Source organism: Bombina bombina, chromosome 2 (assembly GCF_027579735.1).
Source record: "Bombina bombina isolate aBomBom1 chromosome 2, aBomBom1.pri, whole genome shotgun sequence".
Taxonomy (NCBI): Eukaryota; Metazoa; Chordata; class Amphibia; order Anura; family Bombinatoridae; genus Bombina; species Bombina bombina.
The window spans coordinates 552,357,818-552,375,400 of NC_069500.1; the positions used below are offsets into that span (position 1 = coordinate 552,357,818).

General features: G+C 35.3%; 1 protein-coding gene across 1 annotated transcript in view; it reads left to right on the forward strand.

Annotated features, from left to right (window-relative positions):
- Positions 1-16,373, forward strand: part of LOC128647176 (protein FAM240B-like) — a 38,128-nt gene extending 21,755 nt beyond the window's left edge. The window contains exons 2-3 of the mRNA XM_053699961.1: positions 1,803-1,951; positions 10,384-16,373. Coding sequence (XP_053555936.1) covers positions 1,806-1,951; positions 10,384-10,516 — 279 coding nt within the window. The 5' untranslated portion in view covers positions 1,803-1,805 and the 3' untranslated portion in view covers positions 10,517-16,373. The remainder of the gene's footprint in view (positions 1-1,802; positions 1,952-10,383) is intronic.
- Positions 16,374-17,583: the final 1,210 nt, after the last annotated feature.

Sequence of the window (17,583 nt, forward strand, 5' to 3'; positions counted from 1 at the left end):
AATGTAGTCTAGTTGCGGCGATATCGGGAGCGGCAGATTAGGGGTTAATAATTTTATTTAGGTAGCGGCGATATCGGGAGTGGCAGATTAGGGGTTAATAACTGTAGGCAGGCATCAGCGATGTCGGGGGCAGCAGATTTGGGGTGTTTAGACTCAGGGTTTATGTCAGGGTGTTAGGTTTAAACTGTATTTTTATTTCCCCATAGACATTAATGGGACTGCGTTACGGAACTTTTGTTTCCGCAATCGCAGGTGTTAGTTTTTTTTTTTGCTGGCTCTCCCCATTGATGTCTATGGGGAAATCGTGCACGAGCACGTCTCAGCAGCGCTCTGATTGTGTGCGGTATGGAGCTAAACGCAACCATGTTGCACGCAAAATGCGTAGCTTTGAAAACTTGTAATGGCATCGCTATAGGAAATTAAATAACATAACTTTTGTTGCATGCGTTAATTTCTCTATAGCGCTCAAAACTCATAATCTAGGTGAATTTTATCTATGAGGTACTGTATTCATTTAAAGGAACAGTTGTTTTGTTTATTTTTTTAAATACACCAATTTAAAAATGAAATAATGCATTTGTATCATCATTCTTATCACTTTTCTGTTCATCCTACTATAGTCATAAATAATTTGTGACACATTTTTATTTTATTCTTGGCCATGTTGATGTTGTCAAGCATGAAGGATGTTATTGATATACTCACAGGCTCTGTTGTTATGGCAGTACCAGAAGATTAATAATTTGTCCTTGAGAAAAAAAATCCCCATATACTAAGGAACTTAACACCACCCCTAGCACTAATGTTAATTACGGTAAAATTATATATTTTACATTTGTTAAAGGGACACTAAACCCAAATATTTTCTTTCATGATTCAAGTAGAGAATACAATTTTAAACAACATTCCAATTTACTTCTATTATCTAATTTGCTTCATTCTTTAGATATTCTTTATTGAAGAAATAGCAATGCAGATGGGGGAGCCAATCACACAAGGCATCTATGTGCAGCAACCAATCAGCAGCTACTGAGCCTATCTAGATATGCTTTTCAGCAAAGTATGTCAAGAGAATTAAGCAAATGAGATAATAGAAGTAAATTAGAAAGTTGTTTAAAATGGCATACTCTTTTTAAATCACAAAAGAAAAAATTTGGGTTTCATGTCCCTTTATTCTAGTTTTCTAGAAATTTATTGAATTATTCATGTTGAATATGTTGATTGTTCATTAGAAAAAAACAAAAAGCAATCAAATATCTGCTTTAGGCAATTTTCAGCATTTGCAGGTTACAGAGTCTGATGTTTGACCTCTCTAGGAATCATGGCACAAACCAAAATGTTTACTCAAAAACAAGAGGTAATTACTGTCCATTTAAAGGCATACTGAACAAAAAAAAATTTCTTTCATGATTCAGGTAAAGCATGCAATTTTAAGCAATTTTTTAATATACTTCTATTATTTGAAAAGCAGGAATGTAAGTTTTGGAGCCGGCCTATTTTTGGTTCAGCACCCTCGGTAGGGCTTGCTGATTGGTGGCAAACTTTTAGTATCCAATCAGCAAGTGCTACCCAGATGCTGAACCAAAGATGGCTGACCCTTAAGCTTACATTCTTGCCTTTCAAATAAAGATATCAAGAGAACGAAGAAAAATTGATAATAGGAGCAAAATTAGAAGGTTGCCTAAAATCGCATGCTCTATCTGAATCATGAAAGAAAACATTTGGGTTCAGTATCCCTTTAATGTCCATTTATTCTGCTTAATTGTTACAACATATTTACTTGTATGTTATTTTTCTTTCAGAAAATGAATAACACAAATATTTTGGGCCGTCGAGAGATAATTGCCCATGATGCCGATGGGTTGAAAAATTTTTGGGAGAGAAAAATAGAAAAGCAAACAGTTGATCATCAACATGAAAATGCAAGAAAAAGCAAAAGTGCTCTGTCAAAGTAAGTGTAATAAATACTTGGTGTTACTGATGCGATACACAATGTATTTAAATAGAATTACATGAAATGTATCAGTAGTGTTACTAAACTGTCTGTGCGTTTAGCTTCTGGTGAAATTAACAGCCTGTAGAAAACATGGAGGGAAGCAATTGGTGAATATATGATTTTACAACCCAGGCTATTCCAAAGGACCATAGCTCAGTTCCTGTGTCAGCTCCATGTGACTAAGCAACGTTGCTTTATCTCCTTGTGCCTTAGGTACTAATAATTTATTTTCAAGCTCCATTGAACAGGAACTTGCCTTGTCTAAAAAATTCTGTGCACAGAGTTAGCTACATGGTTAGCCGTTTTATAAGAATTTATATAATTGTACAATGAAATGAAAATATTTTGTATTTATATTTAACTCACAGGTAAGCAAAATGCCATATCAACTACTGAGTGTGCATTTTTATTATGCTTTTCTCAAAAAAATCCTCAATAGGAAAGCTAGGAAAGCAGGAAAAAAAGTTATTGTTTGTTTCTCACAATAACTCACAATTACTCAATAAGAATTAATACTATTATTGCTACTCAGCATCAAAGATTTATAAAGGGGAAGTTATTTAGATCACATACTTCATCTTTTATACATGCCTATCCTCCATTAATAACAGATTATAGAATTATATAAAACTATGATGAGTAGTTTAAGAGAAATGTGTCCAATTCATATACGTATCTTATGTTGATTGTTATTGGCATCCAGCAAGAGACAGTAGACACCTTGCAATTACAACATTTTCCTTATTTGGCAGAGGTAATCCGAGCTTGAGACAGAAGATGAAAGAGTTTTCCACTCTCATAGTGTTAAAGGGACATGAAACCCAAAAATTTTCTTTCATGATTCAGATAGAGAATATAATTTTAAACAACTTTCTAATTAATTTATATTATCTAATCTGTTTCATTCTCTTGGTATCATTTGTTAAAGGAGCAGCAATGCACTACTGGTTTCAAACTGAACACATGGGTGAGCCAATCACAATCACAGTTTCTCTGCTGCCCCTGAGCTTACCTAGATAAACGTTTCAGCAAAGGATGCCAAGAGAAGGAAGCAAACTAAATAATAGAAGTAAATTATAAAGTTGTTTACAATTATATTCTCTATCTGAATCATGAAAGTAAAATTTGGGGTTTCATGTCCCTTTAACAAAGTCTTCATTGTTTGGCTTCAGCAAAAATGTTAAGATGACAAACTGTAAATTATGGGAAGATATGAGGCATGGTTAGGCTTGTGAAGTCTGCCATGCAATCTTTCAGTTTTTTTGAGTTGTGTGGCAGCTAAGGTTATTTGCCCCGTTGTGGCTATGTGGTGAGTATGGGCATGAAGGGGTTAATAGCACTCAGCCTCCCAGTTCCCTTACACCTATACCTCTACAAGGACCTAAAGGGACACCAAATTAACCCCAAATACTACATACACCACCCCATATTAATGTTACTGCCACCACCAAGAGTTTTGAATAAGTGTGTCTTTGGAACCCGATAACTCACATGACTAACAATTAGGTAAAATTACTTTAACCTTATCTCTAAAGAGTGTGAATTCAGATATTAGAGCCCAAAGACATAATTAGAATATTAATATTTTTAATGACAAAAGACAAATACAGGTTACACAGTGCCAAATTACAATCAAGTTTAAATGCAAAAATACAGTTCTTGAAAATAAAATGGGACATAAACTAAACACATTATCTACACTTTGCACAAATCACTACACTTCCAGTAGTTTTATGGGCACATCTTTCAGATGTTTAAATGTTGTCCCAGTAAAGTTCTGACTAAATTCTCCTTTCCTTATTGCTATGTCTGAATTTTCCTTTTTCTTGTCAAAAACCACCCCCTTATTAAATATTACAATTTCTTGGAATTCCTTATCTAACAGTACTAAGATGTCCCAGGTGAGGGAGGTCTTTAGTTCGATGCAGGCTACTAGGCAACAAACAGATCAAGTTAACTCTGGCATTGCTGGGAAACCAGATATTAACTACACCTCATGAGTGTTTCATGATAAGTGTAAAATTAAATCTTTCCCTCCTTAAATTATAGAAAAAGGGAGGACAATGAAAAACCGTTTTACTATACATAAGTAAGTATTTTATATTTCAAAGTCTTTACTGTCCCTTTAAATATGTCCCTAACAAAATGTTACATTTCTTTACACTAGCTGACTAATTCACATTTTTAGGATTCTGATGTTATCATTCAGAGCATGTGCTTAAAGGGACAGTCTAGTCAAAAATAAACTTTCATGATTCAGATATGGCATGTCATTTTATCCAACTTTCTAATTTACTTTTATCATCAATTTTGATTTGTTCTCTTGATATTCTTAGCTGAAAGCTAAACCTAGGTAAGCTCATATGCTAATTTCTTAGCCCTTGAAGGCCACCTCTTATCTGAATGCATTTTGACAGATTTTTACAACTAGATGGCACTAGATCATGTGTGCTATATAGATAACATTGTGCTTACACAAATGGGGTAACCTAGGAGTCAGCACTGATTGGCTTAAATGCAAGTCTGTCAAAAGAATTGAAACAAGGGGGTAGTCTGCCAAGGCTTAGATACAAGGTAATCACAGAGGTAAAAAGTTTAATAATATAACTGTATTGGTTATGCAAAACTGGGGAATGGGTAATAAGGGGATTATCTATATTTTTGAACAATAAACATTCTGGTTTAGACTGTCCCTTTAAAGGCATATAAAACAGTCTGTTTCATTGTTGTAATAAAAAAGCACTAAGCAGTGGGTTATACTTAACCCCTTAAGGACCGGGCACTGCAGACAAAACTTCCCCAAAAGACCAGAGCATTTTTAGCATTTTTACCATCACTACATTTAAACAGAAATAGAGCCTTTTTAATTTTTACTATCAAAACTATATATATTTTTTTAGTAGACAACCCAAAGTATTGATCTAGGCCCATTTTGGTATATTTCATGCAACCATTTCACCACCAAATGCGATCAAATAAAACAATTTGCAAACTTTTTCACAATTTTAGGTTTCTCACTGAAATTATTTACAATCATGGCACAAATGGTTGTAAATTCTTCTCTGGGATCCCATTTGTTTAGAAATAGCAGACATATATGGCTTTGGCATTACTATTTGGTAATTAAAAGGCTGCTAAATGCCGCTTTGCACCACACTTGTGTTATGCCCAGCAGTGAAGGAGGTTAATTAGGTAGCTTGTAGGGTTAATTTTAGCTTTAGTGTAGAGATCAGCCTCCCACCTGACATCCCCCCTGATCCCTCCCTGACCCCTCTTAAACAGCTCTCTTCCCTCCCCCACCCCACAATTGTCACCCCATCTTAAGTACTGGCAGAAAGTCTGCCAGTACTAAAATAAAAGGCTGCTTTTATATATATATATATATATATATATATATATATATATATATATATATATATATATATATACTGTATATATATATATATATATATATATATATATATATATACAAAATTGCAGAGGTGAACGGCACTCACGAGTATGTCAGCTACCTGGTGCTCACACTATGGAGAAACAAACAGTAAAGCAGTTATGGATCCCACGGACGGACTCCGTGTTGCAGCAAGGACCCAAGAAAAGCAGGCACACAGGTTTTTTCATAAACACTCCGGTTTATTTGCAAAGTTGATTACCAAACGTTTCGGCTCACACACGAGCCTTTGTCAATGGTGTACAAAACCACATTTGGTTTTGTACACCATTGACAAAGGCTCGTGTGTGAGCCGAAACGTTTGGTAATCAACTTTGCAAATAAACCGGAGTGTTTATGAAAAAACCTGTGTGCCTGCTTTTCTTGGGTCCTTGCTGCAACACGGAGTCCGTCCGTGGGATCCATAACTGCTTTACTATATATATATATATATATATATATATTTAAATATTTTTTGCAGTGTAGGATCCCATTTTAACCCCCAACTTCCCTGATCCCCCCAAACAGTTCTCTTACCCTCCCCCTCTACCTATTTGCCGCCATCTTAGGTACTGGCAGCTGTCTGCCAGTACCCAGTTTGTCTCAAATTATGCATATTTAAAAAAAAATAAAAAAAAAAATTACCCTATTTTTCTGTAGTGTAGCTGTCCCCCACTCGATTACCCTACCACCCTCCTAGATCCCTTTCCCACAATGGATCACATATATGATCCCTCTTATTGCCCTTCCTCCCTCCTTCCTATCTTCCTCCTTCCTATCTTTCATATCTGTGTAGCGTGGCATAGTGGTCCCGCCCTCCTCCCACATCCTCCCGCCCCCTCCAGCAATGAGCCACCCACCCACCTCCCTCCTTACGCTCCCACCCACCAACGATCGGCACAACTGCTGTGCGATGCAGAGAGGGTCACAGAGTGGCCCTCTCTGCATAGGTAACTCTGCAAATCTATTTCTGCAGTGCCCCCCTCGTGGGGTATGCACAAATAGCGCAATCTCGCTATTTTGAGTGAGATTGCGGCAGAGAGAAGCCCAAGACTGCAGCGACGTACAGGGCACGACGCTGGTCATTAAGGGGTTAACAGAAATCATTGCAATATGTATCATTCATAATTTTTAAAGGATTTTACCTTTAATTTCTTTTTTTACTTCATTTGTGCAGGGACCATTAATTCCTGATACAGCCCTGACCTTTGCTTAATTGTGCTAAGCGCAAAATGCTCCCATGAGCTTGCAGGATCGTTAACCAGCCGCGTGCAATGGCTGGTTATTTAATAACCTTCGTCTGTAAAGGGGCCAATTTGCCCCTTTAAGAGCGCACATTAAAATAGCGATCCATTTGTAATCTAGTCCTATATCTTGAAACACAGAATGGTTTAAAGGATAGTAAATATTACAGAAGTCTGTGTGCAGGGAGAGGAGGGGGTGTTGTTAAAATCATGAGCGGAGCATAGGTGAGGCAGACAGTATGTGTAGGATAACAGAAAGGAGATATAGTTTTAAATATAACTTGTCTACTTATAAATGTATAAATATATACAAATATCCATATTTTTAAATATAAATATATGTGTGTGTATATATATATATATATATATATATATATGTGTGTGTGTATATGTGTATATATATATATATATATATATATATGTATTTATATTTATATATAAATATATGTGTGTGTATCTGTATATATATATATATATATATATATATATATATATATATATATATATAAATATATGTGTGTGTGTGTATATCTGTATATATATATATATGTATTTATATTTATATATAAATATATGTGTGTGTATCTGTATATATATATATATATATATATATTTATTTATATATAAATATATATGTGTGTATGTGTGTATATATATATTCCCACTCTCTGACCACCAACTCTGGACATGCAGCATCATTACACCAACCGCACACCCACCAACTAACCCTTCAAATAGACTCCATAGAAATGTACACCTCATAGAGACAGATCTACTCTTTAACATTCTAAACCTCCTTCTCCCTGAAATCTCCTCCCTTTCCTGCCCTCTGTATAGTTCCATTCTAACCTGTGCCCTTGACAGAATAGCCCCTCCTTCCATAGCTCACACCCTACGGAATCACCGCCAACCATGGCATACACATCTGACATGGCACTTGCAAAAATGTCCCTACACTACAGATCAGCACTGGAGGAAATGAGTGAGCCTGTAGCCATGGTCATCAGACCCCCCAGACTTGTTAAAACAGGGAGATTAACAGCATCTTGTGAAATGATTAATGTGGGCAGCGTATTTCTGCCCGCTAGCTGCGATGCCAGGTGGACAGGGGAGAAGAGGACAAGAGACATATATGTGCAGCAACCATGTGCAGTTAGATATTATTTTCATGAGTACATTAATGTCCACGGTTAGTTCAGTCTCAATGGCAAATATACTATTAAGCTTTAAAAATAAAATATAAATAGCCTTTTAAGCAATTTGTTAAATAGAGTTTACACTTGGCTATTGTAAAATCGCTAAATTCTAATGTGTTTCAAAATGTTGACAAACTTCACCATCAGGGGATAAATTAAATATACCTAGCAACTTTTTGTAAAGAGTTGAATTGTTGATTATATTTGATCTGATTATAAATAAATTTGATCTGTTGGTGCCTGTATCTATTTTTCAATGTTCTTATAATTCTACATAGTGCTTCTGGGCAATGGTGAATAAAGTAGTGAGTGCAAGAACTGATGCTGTTTTCTATATAGATATATTTAAACATTTATTCTTATATACTGTATATACATACACACAAAAACACGTATATATGTGTTGCACAATACACACACATATAGATAGATATAAAAGTCTACAAGTCAGGAAAAAATGTTACTAGCTCACTCAATATATTAAGATATGATAAAGACTAATTTCTCACTTGTGCACTGCATAGTCTTACTTGTCTGGGGCTATGGTGCAAAGATTCAACAAAGCAATGCACCAGGAATATAAAGGTTATATATGAAGACTACTTATCATGACGGGTTTATAATAGTTCTCAATAATTCTCTGTTTTAACACAATAGCATTAATTATAAGATAATACAAGCTTGAATAAAACAGGAGTCTAGACATTCCCAGAATACAGACTGTAGCTGCTTCTCATATTTGCATATTCCATAATGAACTAATAAGTGGAACACAATGATACACTTGCCGTGTGATATTCAATCTCATGAGAGGATTCCACAAGCTTTACATATACATAATTCCACTGACAAGCATCCTTGTAATATCTAACATGCAGAAGTGCCATGGGACCCTTCAATCAAATAGTCTTATTTCACATTCAAAATGTTTGTTTTTAAATCAAACGTACATAAAAACAGCAATTTTAATTACTATTCATTCATGTAAAGCGGACTGAAAAATGATATAGATGATAAAACTGGAAACTCTATTTATACAAATACATTACACATTTGTTTGTTGCATTACTTCTATGAATCAGAAATAATGTGAGACGGCTTTTAAGTGTTGGAAAATTATACCCTAGAAGGCTGCCAAATAATAATATGCAAATAACAACATTTTCTTTGTAAACTTGAAGGTGAGAATTATTTCTTGAAGTACGTGTAAATATAATCCTGTATTCTAAACTGCACAGATTATCATACTTGTCATGATTTATATAGTGCCCAATTAATCTATCCTATTTCATCAAGAATAAGCAAAATGTTTACTAAATCCACTAACAGGTCTCTCTGTCATCTCCAGCTTCAACAGTTATTTTATGCAGATGATTCACTAAAGCTCACTCTTACAGCAACATAGAAATTGTGGAAGTTGGAGAAGCAAGAGCGACCTCACCATTAATTTTGCTGACTTTAGGGTTAACACCGTTCACACATGCAAGCCTGCTTCAAGCAATGTAAGTAAAGTGGCAGTCATCAGACCGCTGCTTCTCCCAATCTCCACCTTCTCTGAGGTGGCGAATTGAAATCACCATGAACACACTCACTCCCGGTGATTGACAAGTCTTTCTCTAACATGAGAGAAGGGGGCGGCATTACACACTCGCTTGTTTGTTGTCGTGTTAGTAATATGGAGAATGAACTCTTTGGTAAAATAAAATATTCTTCTTCTTGATGAAATGGGTCTTAATTAGTTACTACCATTAATTTAAATTCAGTAAGGTTCTATATATCTGTAAGAGAAAACTCTTTAATTCTTGTATGACTCTCTGTAATGAGTAGGTTCTATGTTAAAGTGACCAGAAACCTATTTTTTGATGCAGATAAAGCATACAACTTTAATCAAATTTCTAATTCACTTCTATTAGCAAATTTGCTTCATTCTCTTGGTATCTAGATGCAGATTTTTCTTTGATATTGAAAGACCTCATCTTAATACTTGATCCCACATTTGTTTTAACATTTAAGGACCACATAACAATTTAACATCTATAGTTGACTTTTACATAACATCTTGCAAATAAAACAAGAAGAACTTACAAATCCGAAAAACATTAATTACAACCACAACAACTTTAAAAATTGTTAATGCAAATGTAAAATATTTACGCCTCTTTCGTTATCGACCAATAGCCTTGCTGGATAGAACAGAAGGTGTCCGGGAGAGCTCATAGGCACAAATGAGGGGCTGATCATAGTAGAGTCTGTAAGGAAAACTTTGTTGTTGACAGGAACAGGAAATATCATCTTTGAAATGAAGCAAAAAATAAGGTTGACTCCAATGCCCCTTTAAGATATGATTGTCAAAGAAGCATCACTAAAAACCTACATTATTTAATTAGTCATACAGATTAAACATAATTATTCTCCGCATGCTATGTAGCAATTTGTTTCACCTCTCCACAGTGCACTCATCACTAAACCTATTGCATACTGAATGTGGACAACAGCTGTGCCTCATATCTTTCACAGGTTAAGAGAAGAATGGACGCAGAGGCTGGACTGCAGGCTCAAGATGTTGCATTCTTTCCAAGAAGAACAAAGAAGATATTTATATGCTTCCCCAACAGAATCTTTCCAATCCAATGCAAACACTGCAGCCTAAACAACGGAGATGCAAGAATGATGTTTGCTAACTGTCTAAAGATTGATTTATTGGTGCATACAAGTCCATAATAAGATTAATCATTATTTAAAAGCATGTTTGATAGCTATAAAATGCTTATTATAATGTTTTATTCTTTATTCAAAAGGAGTGAAGGTACCAGTGCTTTTATTGCTTTCCACTGAACACTAAATGTGTGTTACTGCGTTACTCATGTATCAGATATGTATTGGTTGTGTGCAAAATGTCCCAAAAGAAAAATGATGGCAGTCCAAATTGCCTTCTCCAAATAGTCTTTTTTTCCACACATAAGCATATGAACATATAAACAGAAAACAAGACATACAGAGCAAAACAAAACACAGCAACATTTTGGCGCTTTTTTTCTCACGCCCATTTCTTAAGCTGGTGACATCACATACATACTGCTGCCTTACAGACCATAATCAGCCACCCGCCATAAATGGCTAGTCCAATGCAAAACCAGAAAAAAACTATAACTAAAAAATGATTTAAAGAAACACTAAACCCACAATGTTTCTTTCACGAATCAGGTAGAGAATATAATTTTAAACAACATCCCAATTTACTTATATTATCTAGTTTGCTTCATTCTTTAGATATCCTTTGTTGAAGAAATAGCAATGCACACGGGTGAGCCAATCACACGAGGCATCTATGTGCAGCCACCAATCAGAAGCTACTGAGCCTAAGCTCAGAAAAGGATATCAAGAGAATAAAGCAAATTAGATAATAGAAGTAAATTAGAAAGTTGTTTAAAATGAAATGCTCTTTCTAAATCATGACAGAAAAAAAATGTGAGTTTCATGTCCCTTTAATCCACATTCATTATCTGAAAAATATATTTCAAATTTTACTATACTCGTAGCATGAATTAAAAAAAAGTTAATTTTCTGACATAAAATATTGATTACACATGCACTGATTGGTTGAAAAAGAAGAAAAAATATTTTATCAGGAAAAGAAGTATGAATTTTAAGTGTATTAAACAGCATAGTTTTAAAAATATTTTCCTTTCATAAACCTGTAACCTCACAGATGCAATAGTTAAAGCCCTATCTGACAGCAGAAAGGGTTAAACCTGACCTCACTAAGAAAAACGGTGCCATCACCTATCAATTAATATTTAATAGAGAAAAAAAAAAGTTTAGCTGTAGTCATAAAGATGTTAATAAAGTTAACATGTCAGACTGACTTTGAACGAAGTATGAAAAATGAATAATGCAAATCGGTTAGCATTTTGATGGTGTTTTTTTATTAATTGGTATTAATCAGATTTTTAGTGCAGCCGGCTATTACAAATAAAGAGGCCCTGGTTTAGGGACTGAATACATTACAATACAAATCTCCATCAGCATGCATATTTATAATGTGCGTAAGGTCCTTTTGTCATTAACAACAAAATTAACCAAGTCTAAAGTGTGTTGATAAATAGTTTTTTTTTCTTGCCATGAATAATTCCGTGCTGCCAGAATAACATATTAGTAAATGAAGACTGATGCTTTAGGCCCCTTAGTGACAATGTTTCTGCAGCTCATTGTTCAAATTCTATGCTGCAGACTGCCTGGCACAGGAGAACTGTGAGTATGAGGCTATTTTGTAAGTTATAAATATGCACGGCATGGGGTAAAGCTGTAGTTCCTCTTTTTTTTAGCTTTAATTGTTGTGTAAAATATATCCAAATCCATAATAACATGAACAAACTGTAATTAGAATGTGTTTGTTAAAACAAGAGATGTATTTAGATTTTGTGCTGTCCTAAGGCACAGAGAAATCCAATGTCTACAGAACCCCCAGGAACACATTTGGGGGTCAAGCACCCTCATTAGAAAACCAGGGATCATTGCTTTTGTAATGAAATTAAAGGGACATTAAAGTCATGGTCGCAAATTCAGTAACATAGTTAGGTTTGCCAGGTGTCCAGTATTCAGCTGGACAGTCCAGTATTTTTGCAGGCTGTCCAGTAAAATATACACTAAATACTTAAATGTCCAGTTTTCTTTTAAATTCAGCTACATTTAAAAGGCCCCCTATGTTTTTTCTGTGTTACTGGCAGTTCTTAAATAACAGCAATGCTAAATAACTGCTCTATGTGTACTCCTGGCTGTCAACGGGTCAAACCACTAATGTGTATGTGTGTTATTGGCAGCCACATAGGAAAACAAATTGTATACTACTAGCAGCCAAAGTGGACAAAATGACAGTGTTCAGTTGTAAGAATATACATGGTGGGTTAAAGGTCTAAGGAAGACCTTTTGAGGGAGTTATTGTGTGACCCCCACCTACAACATGTATCCAGTCACCCACAGGTTGCCCAGTATGTTTGTGGATAACAACTGGCAACCCTAAACATAGTTACTACTCACCATGCTAGTGTTTTTCCTCCTTTAAATCCATTACCTTATTTTACCTTATTACAGAAGCCTGTTGGTAAAGCTCTGCATCTTTAGTTTGGGCACCGCCATTTTGTAGCAGTCGTATTGTTGCATCCTGTCATAGAAGCAGAGTGCTTTCATATTAGTGCTGTTACTAACTTTTAATAGTAGCAGCAGTAATTGGTTTAACGTACACAACAACAAAAAAAGGGAAACTTTACATATTTGCAGTTTTTTTATACAGTTTAGAAGTTACATAACAAATATAAAAAGATCTCAGGAATATTAAGAACAATGCACCTACTGCAAAAATGTATAGCTCATGCTCTGTATTATGCACTGTAAACTGAGCAAAACAATAAAGTTTGTCAAGCAGACAACAATAGCACTGATCTGTGAATGTGCATCACATCTGTCACAGTGTGTGAGTATACTTTAATTCCAAGATGGTGGCGCCTAGTGTGATGATGCAGAGCTTGAATAACCAGCACTTGTAAAGGGTTAAAATATGAAATCAGCTTTAAAAAGAGCTACGGGCACAAGAGGAAAAGGAGTAGTAACTGTGCTACTGTAGTTATAACTAGCAGTGTAAAGTCCCTTTAATACATAAAACATATGCAGTGCTTAGAATAAGGAATTTTCCAAAATATAGACACAAAATTCATACATTTGTAGAAAAAAAATCAATAGGTTTATGTTATGTCTGGAAATTGCCAGTGATTTATTTCAGTTTAATGAAATGGATTGAAAAATAATTCATTCTGTATCAGGGTTATTTTGAATTCATAACTATTAAAATAAAATCTATCATTAGATGTCTGGAAATCTTTTAAATTCATTTTTTTTAAAACCAAAAAAAAAAAAAACTACAGGGACATGGGAGTCCTTCTTCCTTAGGATATCTGAGCACAAACATCACCATAACAATATAACAACATGTTTGTATGCGAAAACTAACCCTGTTGTCTTTGATCGTAAAATTAGGGACATGCAGAACAATGTGTAACACTAATGACAATAGCATTCCATTCTATTGCCAAGCAGTCATTAGATGGATGTTGTCAAAAATACCATGGTTGCTATTAGTCACATTCAGCAAATGGGTTTAGTTATGTTACACACACACACATATATATATATATATATATATATATATATATATATATATATATATATATATATATATATATATATATATATAGAGAGAGAGAGAGAGAGAGAGAGAGAGAGAGAGAGAGAGAGAGAGAGAGAGAGAGAGAGAGAGAGAGAGAGAGAGAGAGAGAGAGAGAGAGAGAAAGAGAGAGAGAGAGAGAGAGAGAGAGAGAGAGAGAGATATTCATGAAACCAAACATTGAAATCGAAGGGAAACTTGTTCAACTTCAGCTGTAGTACAAGAAGAATTTGACTCCTGACTCCTCCATTCAAAAGATAACACTAGCCTGTTTGTACCCCTGTATTGTACAGTATGTGAGTTCAGTCTGAAAAACTCACTAAGTTGTATTTAGACTCTCAGCAGCTCCTGACAGCTTCTCCTCACTAGCTTCAGGTTCACTAAAGCTCACTCCTCTCTTAATTCTTTAGTGAATACGCTGTGTACAATAACACAGAAACTTGTGAAAATGGAGAGGCTGGTGAAGCTCAGGAAGCTGGAGAATTTCATCCCATGATTGGTGCTATAGCCCTGTATTAGATAAATGGAGCTGTTGGTGTGTCATAAGCATATTTTATTTATGTCCATGTCACATAGCAACATAGGTTAAGAACCACTGTCTTGGAGGACTCACATAATCAAGAGACATTCTAATAAAGAAATGGCATGTCCTGAGCAATTAAATCTTTGTAATTTTTTAAATTGCTGATCTTAGCCTAACATAAGATGTTAAAAACACCTGTTTGAGAGTCAAAAGCATTGCAGCTTCCGAACAGAAAACAGCTGGTGAGGTAATCAGGAGTGGAAGTTACACGCAGCTGCCAATCACCAGCTGTATCCTACTCGGGGCTGCAATGGTTCTTACTTCGGCGCAGGACTGAGTGTTTAACCCTTTTGCAGGGGTTAAACACATTGGGCTAGATTACAAGTGGAGCGCTATTTTAACGTGCACCCGTAAAGAGGGAAATTCGCCATTACAAGTGGCTGGTTAGTGCTCCCACGAGTTTGCAGGAGCACTTTGAACTTACTGCAATTAACCAGAGGTCAAATTTAAAAATGTACCCCAATTGCCCCCAAAATAAAGTGTACAGTAGTTAAAATGAAAAAAAAAATATTAGCATCTTTATTTTTTTAATAAAAAAAACTGCACAAAGCAATTTTAAGGGGTTAAAGTGAGAGTATGTGGGGTGATTGAAAAAAAAAATGGAACTGAAAGTGCCTTTACATTGAGATGAAGGGGGACTGTGTTTTAACTGTAAATATATATGTATATACTTATATACATATACACATATAAACACTTAAATATATATGTATATACTTATATACATATATATTTTTAATTTGCTGCCCACCAATGCGCAAATCACCCCCTGCTTTGCCATGGCTCACGGCATGAGAAAAAGTATCCCATTGGAGCCTATTTAGCACCCTCTTGTGACCGCAAGTCTTCAAGGCAAAGCGAACATGAGGTCACATTAGCATTGCACCTAACTTGTAATACCAGTGCACATTTACATGTGCTGGCATTACTGAGTGGAGTGCAAATATCAGACTTGCGAAAGCGCAAATTTGCGCTCTACTAGTAATCTAGGTAAAAATAAGCTATGGTCTGTAATGCAAAAATTACATACTATAACAAATTAAATAATATAATTTTCACTTTAGAATGTCCTTTTAAGTGTACATAAACTTTTTTCTGAGTTATAAAAATGAACCATTAAATTTTGAAAATAAATTTTCCATTTTTTTCCCATTATAATCTCTCATTACATATCTTGCTGTTAATAATAAAGTGATGATAACTACTTTGGGAAGTGTTCTGTGAAGATACACAAATCCATTGATGAGGCACTTAATTTGAATAATGCTCTTACTGATTATATTGCAATTTGGCATATGCATGTTTTATCAACATTCTTTTTTAGTAAAAGGTAACTAATTTATCAAGAAGTACTAATGATTTCAATGTAGAATAAATGACAGAAAGAATATTGCACACTGGGGAAAGAAATAAGTTAAGTGCTTTAAATCGTTTGTCAAAATATGTTTGAAGGTAAATCGGTCATTTAATTAGATGGTTGGCGCATGTGATTATAGTGTATCAAAGGATTTAGCTATGTTGGCCTGTGGTGCCAAAAAACATAGAAATTATTAAACTCAAATTTAATTCATAGAATACATCTTTATTACAATGATTTGTTTTACTGTTAAATTAGGATACTTTGTCCTTTGAGTGGCAGGTATCATATGTTGATCTGTATATTTATATCTATATTATATAATGAATAAACCAAGCTTTTGTCAAAAAGATTTTGAATGATTATTTATTATTTTGTGCATTTATTCATAAGTATCTATCTCTATCAATGTGTTCAAAAACAGGGCAAGACTTATTTTATGACAAAAGCACTTAATACAAGTCTATTTATCAAGCTCTGAATGGAGCTTGAGGGCCCGTGTTTCTGGCGAGTCTTCAGACTCGCCAGAAACACAAGTTATGGAACAGCGGTCTAAAGACCGCTACTCCATAACCCTGTCCACCTGCTCTGAGCAGGCGGACAGAGATCGCCACAATTCAACCCAATCGAGTACAATCGAGTTGATTGACAGACCCCTGTTGGCAGCCGATTAGCCGCGAGTCTGCAGGGGGCGGCGTTGCACCAGCAGCTCACAAGAGCTGCTGCTGCAATGCTGAATACGGAGAGCGTATTGCTCTCCGCATTCAGCGATGTCTGTCGGACCTGATCCACACTGTCAGATCAGGTCCAACAGACATTTGATAAATAGGACTCTAAAGGTCAACCCTGTTTTTCCTTCTCATCCTTGAGCATAACTTCCAAGTGCCTGTCCTCTATATCTACATAGATGTTCAGATATACATATTTTTTAAGAACTACTGCAGTTAGAACACTCCTATGCCCTTCCAGATTAGGAAACAGTTAGTGACTGGAGTATACATAAATGCCACTATTGAGTGGCTCCTCCTTTTCTAGAGTAGAATGGGAGCCCTCTGGGTTTAGTGATATTGACTGTTTAAAGGACCAGTCAACACATTAGATTTACATAACCAACAAATGCAAGATAACAAGACAATGTAATAGCGCTTAGTCTGAACTTCAAATGAGTAGTAGATTTTTTTATAACAAATTTCAAAGTTATGTATATTTCCACTCCCCTTGTACCATGTGATAGCAATCACCCAATCACAAATGCATATACGTATAGTCTGTGAATTCTTGCACATGCTCAGTAGGATCTGGTGACTCAAAAATTGTAAATATAAAAGACTGTGCACATTTTTTTTTTAATGGAAGTAAATTGGAAAGTTGTTTAATATTACATGCTGTATCTGAATCATGAAAATTTAATTTAACCTGAGTGTCCCTTTAAGCAAGAGTTAAGCAGTTTTTGTTTGTTTGTAATGCTCCATTTGCCTTCGCTGCATCCCGGTGGTTTCCGAAAATGGCAGGATGAGGGTGGTGAAAGAATCCACCCTGCCATTTTCGGAATCCACCGGG